The sequence below is a fragment of the Lolium rigidum genome, chromosome 1, assembly GCF_022539505.1.
Source record: "Lolium rigidum isolate FL_2022 chromosome 1, APGP_CSIRO_Lrig_0.1, whole genome shotgun sequence".
Lineage (NCBI taxonomy): Eukaryota > Viridiplantae > Streptophyta > Magnoliopsida > Poales > Poaceae > Lolium > Lolium rigidum.
Genome location: NC_061508.1, coordinates 70433597 through 70442723, shown reverse-complemented (window position 1 = coordinate 70442723; position 9127 = coordinate 70433597). Strand labels below are relative to the sequence as shown.

At 44.7% G+C, this 9127-nt stretch overlaps 1 protein-coding gene across 1 annotated transcript; it reads right to left on the bottom strand.

Moving 5' to 3' along the window:
- Window positions 1-1845: 1845 nt before the first annotated feature.
- On the bottom strand, window positions 1846-6093 carry LOC124701686 (THO complex subunit 4D-like). Its single transcript, XM_047234099.1, has 7 exons — window positions 5875-6093; window positions 4824-5133; window positions 4015-4158; window positions 3843-3911; window positions 2785-2981; window positions 2594-2650; window positions 1846-2225 (listed from the first exon to the last, which is right to left on the bottom strand). The coding sequence occupies exons 2-7, from the start codon at window positions 5097-5099 to the stop codon at window positions 2033-2035; spliced, it is 936 nt and encodes a 311-aa protein (XP_047090055.1). The 5' UTR covers window positions 5100-5133; window positions 5875-6093; the 3' UTR covers window positions 1846-2032.
- Window positions 6094-9127: the final 3034 nt, after the last annotated feature.

The following is a 9127-nucleotide window of genomic DNA, read 5'->3' as shown; positions in this document are numbered from 1 at the left end:
ATTCTCAACTGGGTCAGCTTACCAAAAGGGGTATTTACCACTCCTTGGCATGTTTCTTCCATGGGATGTAGGGGTGGGGGGATTTGAAATAGGAACGAAAACAATGGAATGGTGAGATACAAACATATTCTCTTGGGATGAGTGGAATTATGCATGTTTCGGTACTTGATGTTGCTTGCCGTACAAACAAATTTGTATATCCAATAATAGATGAATGTGGGGATGACGTATATATGCATGGTCCGCTTGAGGATATACACACGAAATGAAGCCTAATCTAAACATGTATTGTACAAATCCTTGTACAAGTTGAAACAGTAAGGTAGAATATGAGACAATAGGCTAAGAGGATTCCTTTTACAAAAAAAAAAGGTACTTAAATAACGGTGATTCTTACGGGTATTCATCAAGAAATCCACTTATGGATTTTCTATAATTTATGTGTTGGGCCATGTCCCTCCACATGAAAGTGTGTTGGCAGTCCAACATCGGATCAGAAAATCTAACATGTATCAGTTGTTGATTAATGTCCGCATCCAATGTATGTGTTGCCTCCTTGAGAGGTAGAAATGAGAAAATCCTAGCCACCCTTAGTGGCTGTGTGAGAGAGCAAGGAAGCAAGTCAGAACGTGACCGCTGCTGTGAGAGGGTAAGAGAACACACTAGAACACCACAACCAAGTAAGAAGAAAGGAAGAAAAGGGAGAGGTGATTTATGTCCAGATTTCTAAGAAATGACCGATCTGTTTTCAAGCTGGTATTTGGATGCTCAAACATTTCTTGGATCAGCTCCAAACTTGATGAGTTTGTTCCTTACTTTAAGTACTTCGACCTGGTTAGCTGGTTTGAGATTTGAGTCGGTACAAAATTATATTTGAGAGTGATTAAGTCAATTTCGACTGTTGTAGTTTTAGCACATATAAGTTCTGGGTGATAAACAGTTTGGGTATGCAAATAGTGTTTGATTGGGCTGACTTTTTGTTAGTATGTTAGCAACTCATATGTGTGTTTGTCTACCAAATTTTGTGCTGATTGGATATGCGGTTTAAGAGTAGTTTGTTGATTAACAAAGAGAACAAAAACTGTGATATCTCCGCTTTAGTTGTATCTTGCCTCTTGTGGTTGTTGTTGTTGTTCCCGGTGAGCAACAAGGTGAAGTATGTTGTAATATGTAGATGTTTCAGATAAGACTAAGGTTGCTCATAGTGTTAGCTTGCGTGGACCGGTTGATCCACACCCGTGTTTTTCTCTCGTCATGTTGAGGTCTTCGACAAGGTAACGACACACCAGACACCACCATTGTCCTCCGTTACCAAAGTCGGCGTGTTTTTCACCGATAGAAGTGCCATCCGAAACTTATAGATGACTAGATCCACGTGGAGTCACGCCAACATGCCATGTAGGGCCATGCAGCTGCCGAAACACCGACATCAAGACTCCAATGGCCCCTTGTTATCCCTTCTACGCGCCACCACTTGGACAAGACCACAGGGACAACAAATCCAGGCGAAAACAAGATCCACTCCCCACAGCCGCCATCCATCGCCTAGGCCATGGAAGCAACAACCGCCACGCACGATCTCCCCCACAACGCCACCCCCAGCCATACAAGGAGGTCATTCAGGCACCTTCGACGGTGGGCCCCGCCCACCGCGGCCGACGCCAACAGCAATGACGACAAGAGTGCCTAGACCGAGTCCTAGGCAACTCTAGGGTTGGAGCCCCTAGTATTTTGTTTTTCTAGCGGTGACCTCCTCATGCAGCTGGGACATTCCTTTATCTTCACTGAACCTTGTATGCAATTAACTTGTCAATCAAGAAAAAAATAAAGTACCTGAAGGCCACATCCACCTAAAAATAGTTGATAGAGTCAATAACCACAATTACAACGTCACTGCTAGATGAGAGCTAGAAATTGTAGACTGCCATATGTGTGTATGTGTACACAGCTGAGTGGTAACTCCCCAGCAAAACTAAACATCAAACAAAATCAAATTCCAAGCCTCAACCCACGTGATCAGATGCAGCATCTCTTAATCAACATTCATTGCTCCAGAATGATAGGTGTCCAACTCCTTGTCCAGTTGGTCGACTGATTTCCCCAAAGACCCCTTCGGCACATAGATAGCACGTCCTCGTCCACGACCCCGGCCAAAACTACGGCCACGGCCACGACCACGACCACGGGCCTGTCCTCCTCTTTGTGAGAAACCGTTGCGCTTCCACCTGAAGGTAAAAACACAATGTGTTAATCAAGGTTCATGGTAATAAATCACTATCTTATGGCTAACGAACAACTAGTCCATCCATGGAATCCTCCATAGAACTACGATACAAAAACTCTACAACAAGCACAAAGCTCATTGATGCACCGGTGCACAACAAACCAATTGTTCAAAACTATATGAAGAAAACCAGATAGTGATATCTAGCACTACAACACAAGAAAGGTGACACATTAAAGTTGCCACTGCAACATAGTATGAAGTACAGAACCAGGGAACAAAGTTGAGCACAAGGTACTGGCATACAAGTTTAATGTGTTTGTCATTCAAGTCATAAGAAATCATGAAATACTGAATCCAAGAACCTACCCAGGAAGGAAATTAGAAGAGTCGGCCGCACCTCGACCAAACCCACTAGAACGAGACCTGGAAGAAAAAATTAAACATCATGTAGTCAGAAACAAAAGGGCAGAAAGTCCTAACTACTATAGCATGATTCATACATCCAATTCGACAGGCATCATCTAACTAAAACATGCACTTATAAAGAAGAGCCATACATCATTACAACTTCTCTCTGTCCTCTTCCTCTTGCACCAGGAACAACACTAACACGAGGTGCAGAAACAGCAGCCAGACCCAAATTTGCTCCTATTACTTCGATCTTCATTTCTTTCCCATCAAGGCGCACATTATTATATCGTTTCAATGCTTGAACAGCTTCACTCCTCCTAGTGAATATCACCTCAGCTGTACCCTGTTGAATATCCATGAAAGTATGACATAATATTCTGACATGTAACATGACTTCTTCTGAAGCAAAACTGTAGAGTACAATCAGAATATAATCTATCATAAAATTTGGTTAGGCACCTGCATATTTCTATTAACTTTGGCAGGTACAAATGGATTGGTAATGGTAACTATAAATTGTGAAGAGAAGATGAATGAGATAGATTAAAAAAAACTACTCCCTCCGATTCATATTACTTGATGCTAATATAGATGTGACATATTTTAGTTGTAGATACATCCATTTTAGCATCAACTAATATAGATCGGAGGGAGTACTTAATAAATTGGAGAATTAGATTATATAGGTAGTCAAATGACTGCAAAGTAAGAGTTTATATAGACAAAAAACCGTTCATGGTATGGACGAGCTTGGGGGGGGGGGGGGCAGAGATTGATGGACAGATACATGCTCTAAGATCAAAAGTTCCGTACTAGCAATAAATCATTAAATCAAAGCAACATTCAGCATAGTGCAAACAAGGTTTGACATAAATAAATATACAATAATACAGTTGCAGGTGTAAAGGTTAAATACCCTGTTCTCATATAAATACAATTTCATGAGTTCTCTTGTGTGTTTGTATATCATCAGTGGTGTGCGCAGGACTAAATTCTAGCTTAAAGTTGGTAGATCTTAACTTCATTACAAACAACCAAAGTATTACTAGAACACCAAATATGCGACCAACGGACATCATGGATGACCAGATATGTTTTTAGGCAGAAGACACTTGTGCTCATAACATGAGTTTTGCAGACGTGAATGCTGCTAAATTGTAGAATGTGTATGTCATAGAAAAACGAGCATTTATAAGAGACTTACAGTTGGGTGTCTATTATTGTCATAATGAACAGCACAGTTCTTCAAATGACCCATTTCAGAGAAAAGTTCCTGAAACACAGTTGTGGACAGAGAAGGTCAGCTTGAGAAAGTGAAACATAATTGAAGATTTCAGCACACATAATCAATTATACATAATAAAAAAAAGAGTTACCTGCAAATCTTCTTTTGTCACTCCATAGTGCAAGTTTGAAATATATAGCTTTGTACCAGTTTCTATCCCTGAAAGTCCAGCAGCCACCATGCTATCCTCAAAACGATCATGTGTCCACGCAAAATCCTTTGTTTTGTTGAATGACTGATGATATTCCAATGCATGCATACCCAGATTGTGATGAGAAATTGTTAGCATAATCCCCAAAACTCATCAATTCGTAGTATTTGACGAGTCAACTAGCATCAGCATAAACTATAAAACCATACACCATTGCACAAAATCGCTGCTAGCTGATAGCCCTGTATGAACCAAAGACCTTATCCAGTGAAATAAGTATCCAACTGGTAAATACATAGTTCATCAGCATGTTGGCCATGAGAAGAGACAACTTTTTTTCAGTTTGAAGCATTAACATGCTGGCCATGAGAAGAGGCAACTTTTTTGTCAGTTTGAAGCATTAACATGCTGGCCATGAGAAGAGGCAACTTTTTTTCAGTTTGAAGCATTAACATGCTGGCCCTGAGAAGAGACAACGTTTTTCAGTTTGAAGCATTAACCAGGACAAACCAACACATATCTCACCACAAATTTCTCAGCAGCAAAAGGCCAGTACTTAGGGAACTTCCAGAATGAGAAACCCCTCAGATCCTCTTTGAAGCTCCACAATTCAAAAGTATACAACATATGGTCTATACTGAGGCCTGAGCTGTCCATTTTATTAAGTTGATAGCCACTTCTTGTCACGTATCTATTGTAATTTGGGTTCTCGAAGGTATACAAAAAAACAGTGGTAGTTTTGTGCTTGCCTTGGCAATAGCATAAGATGACGAGCGAGTATTGACACCAAGTGGCCTCTGTGAAGGCACTCCTCTTCCACGGAAGGTGCCAGCGCCACGTCCGCGCCCTAAACCACGGCCTAGCCTCTGGCCATCGCCTCTGCTTAGCCATTGGCCATCACCTCTGCCTGACCTTTGTCCATCACCTCTGCCTCGACCACCCCTCTGAATCCTTCCCCTTCCTCTTCCCCTTACACTTCTGTTCTTAATCATATCATCAAGTGACATATCCAAAGAAGTCTCCATTGCAATTAAAGCTTGAGATTCAGTAGGGAAAGAGCTGCAAAAAGGACAAACAACTTCAATATTATCAAGTGTTCACCAGTACTAATGTAGTGAAAGAAAGCACAGTAATATGAATGCACACACATATAGAAAAAAAATGTCAAAGTAAGGTCACCGGTCCCTACTAGTTAAGGAAAGACACTTACTCCAGAAGCAACACCACAACTCAACTTTGGAAATGTTCGACTCTTCGAAACTTCCTATTATGCTAGTTTGCACTTGTTAGACATATAACCTACGTTGTGACGAAATAATAGGATCACAAACTTTAGTCCTTTTGAAGTTTCCATCACAACTCAGGATAATACTTGAGGTACACAAGACATCGGAAGGGAAGTAGGCCTTCTCAGAGTCATGCGCAAACACCCCCGAAATCGTACAAAGTGAAGTTGAGCAAAATCTCATTTGTAGAAGAAACCTCGAGTTCATAAGAGCAATCTTGCCAGATCTCCACAGTAGCACAGCCACCCTTCTTATCTTACTATTCTACCAATGGAAGACAAGCGACCAATAATCTAGAGACAAGCAACCCGCAGTTGCCACGAACGGGAGTGAACTGAGAAACTCTGGCACTCGCTCATGGCAATCTAAGCATGCACCGGCAAGTGTGCCTACCGAGAGCCCGCAGGATCCCATCGCACACGGGCTTTGCGCATGTTAGTGACTGAACCAGCCACAGAGGTATCTTCAGATTGATATTGGGGATAAATGAGCTCCAGAAGGGTCGGAGAGTTACCTCTGGGGGAAGATCCTCGGGTTCTCCGGCGGCGGGGAGATCCTCGATCTGTGGGGAGTTGGGCTCCTGCTGTCGTTGGCAGGGCGAGGCGAGAACTTCGTCCTGGCAGTTGCCACGCGGAGGGGGTGAGATCTCTTGGCTTTGAACAGAGGCGGAGTCGGAGGCGGCCTGCGTCTCGGCGAGGTTTTCCCGGCGGAGGCTCCAGGGGAGAAGGCGACTTGGAAATTTTTAGGGGAGGTAGAAGACGACTTGGGTGCGGGTCCCAGCGGGATCGGGTTCTCTACCTGACCTCAATGATGATGCACGCTGGCCCGCCCCGCTAAACCGACAATGTGTAGACAGGCCTGCAAGGCCAGTTTGTGACTGCAATCCACGCCGCAACTGACCCAAGCCCATCTTCTGCTTGCTGAATAGTTAAGTTGGCAGAACTGTTTTTTTTTTCTCGAGATGGGAAGTAATGTTCCGTCCATAGCAAACCATCTGTGGTGACTTCGTCAATCTCAAGACCTCCCATCCCGTGGCTGAGTTTCTCGAACCAAGTCCCTCGATGGTCGGAGGTGTTTATAGGGATAGAGTGTGGGGGCATTAAAAGGGATGAGTGTATGATATACTACCTCCGATTCAAGGAATAAGGCGTCCTCGTTTTAAGTGTTTTCGTTTGACTAAGAATTACTTCAAATATATAATATTGTTTGTATGAAATTAACATCATTAGAAAGTGTTTTTCAATACGAATCCAACGATATTAATTACATATAATATAACTAAGATTTTGTTGCTCAATTTTTATGGTCAAAGTCCGTCTTGAAATACGCGTGCGCCTTATTCCTTGGGACGGAGGTAGTATTTATGAGCATCTGCTTCTATACTGTGTTTCTCAACAACAACAAAAAAGAACTCATAACATGTGTAACTTGGATTAGAGAGGATAAGCCGATACCAATTGTACCCGGTCTCTGTGGCTCTATCTAGTGAAATCAATAGAACAACATATATGTAGCAAATCTCACTCTACAAGCGGCCACAAATTCGACCTCAAATCTATCCAATTTTGCTCAATTTTTTTCTGAAAAAAAATAGCTAAAAATGGCTCAAAATTTGATCTCTGGATTTGGTGCATCTTTTGTGATCCACTAGTTTTGTGTCTTTGTTGTTGATCTACTACTCACCCATTTTCTCCCATCCAATTCCATCAATTTTGGTCAGATTTTCGCAATTTGTGAGCCGGCCTTGGTCAACTCCTCCAAGAACGGACGAACTGCCAGCACTCTTTTCTCCTAGAGACCGCACGCGCAGCACGGATCCACTCGCCCAGGTCCATGCCTCCGTCTGCTGTCGATTTGTCCATCGCTCCTCCACGTCGAGCCGCCTCCAGCGCCCCCAAACGTCTATGCTCGATCCTGCCCATGCGCGCATAGCCGCCGCCACCCTATCTCCGTTCCACCCACGCAACAGCAACCGCTGCAGCAGAGCCACGCATGTGTGCCCCTAGCTCCCATCACGCGCACGACCTAGCGCCGCCAGCTATCCCACCCCCGCATTACCTTTAGCGTGGGGACAGGGCACGCTACAGGTAGTGTAATACCTTTAGCGTGGGGATGGTACGCTGCATGTACTTGTTACTTACCTGTAGCGTGTGGGGAGCACACTACTAAGGGCCAAAACTGCACGCTACAGATAGCCATTTTCCTAGTAGTGCTTGTTCTTTGCTCCGCCGCTTGCGTACGACCGGAGTTCCCCTCCCCCTTTGGGAGCGGGGGTCATCGCCACCGTTGCCCGAGCCTCGGCAGCGGCGGAAGGGGACGGACGTGGGGGAGGACCCTGGAGGCAGCGGCAGAGCTAGAGCATCAGGAACCCGGGTGCCCACATGGTGCCTTTACAGATAAATAATATTTTTATGTGATGCATATTTGGTGAAAAAATGCCAATTAACAAAGATTTTTCTTATGTCCCGGGGTCATGTGCACCCCTATGGTTGTGAGTAGATCCGCCAATGCCTGGAGGCGCGAGGGTTTCTTCCCCTCTGACTGTATGGAGAGCTTCTCTCACAAGTCATTTATATGGCGTAGTAGATCAAATCTTATGTTTTCAAAATAGTACGAGAATATCCATGTTTTTGCATACATGCCACTGTTGCGGTCAGAAACCCACCGGCGGGCAGCGACGGGCAACACCGTAGAGCCGGGAATCTCCCAGGACTGCGGCTGGCCCTGGTCCCTCCCGAGCGACGGCCCGCAAAGCCTTACGCACGCACGTCCGATGCTTGATGCAAGGGCGTGCCACCCGACCTATACCTGGTCGGGAAGGTGTTGGATGATGCCTCGCTTAGTTTCTGCATGGCATACACGTAAACGTTAAATACGAGCCTCGATCGGCTCTCGGGTTGTCTCGTGAATCGGCTCAAAGAGCCGATCCACCCATGATACGTACGAGGTGTACGATCGGATGGTGGTCCCGCTTGATCAAGATAAAGCTAAAGCGATCTACTACGATTTGGGGTTTTCACCGCATAATCGGAACATCCTACTCGTGATCGAGCTCGGCGGCCACGCACGGTGATCGTAAACCGACCCTAGACAAGGCCTAAAAACCAACACGAAGTTGATCCTCGGAACATCCTGTCTAGGGCTAGCAAACTACACCCTACGCGCCACTCTGGATCCTTCGACCCGTTTGTAAGGCCTAACAATGCAGATATTAAACTAATCCTTGAAGAACAAGGAGCAATCATAACGGATCGGATCTACTAAACAATGATCAAGCGGGGTGCCGCCCTTACACCCGTGATAGGCGTAAGGGCGGCTAGATGCCTAAGGGTTGCACGACGATAGCATATGATACGAAGAACAATGCTAACCCTAAAACATCTATGATAACTACGTTGCTCGCCATCAAAAAGGCTTCAGATGCGAGCAACGCATGAACGACGAATAAGCGTGTAGCTGCCTAGATCGCAAGATGCGATCTAGGCAGCATGATGCTTACCGGAAGAAACCCTCGAGACGGGGGAGTTGGCGATGCGCCGAGATTGGTTTGTGGTGAACGTTGATTGTTGTTTATTTCATAAACCCTAGATACATATTTATAGTCCGGGGGACTTTCTAACGTGGGAATAATCCCAACCGGGCACGAGCCCAAACTCCTTCTAACCGACACGCATCCTACTATGTTACAGATACACGGGCAAACTAGCCCAAACTTGATACACAATGCCGATTCATGTATTCCTTCTATGTATATTCTTCAAGCCCAT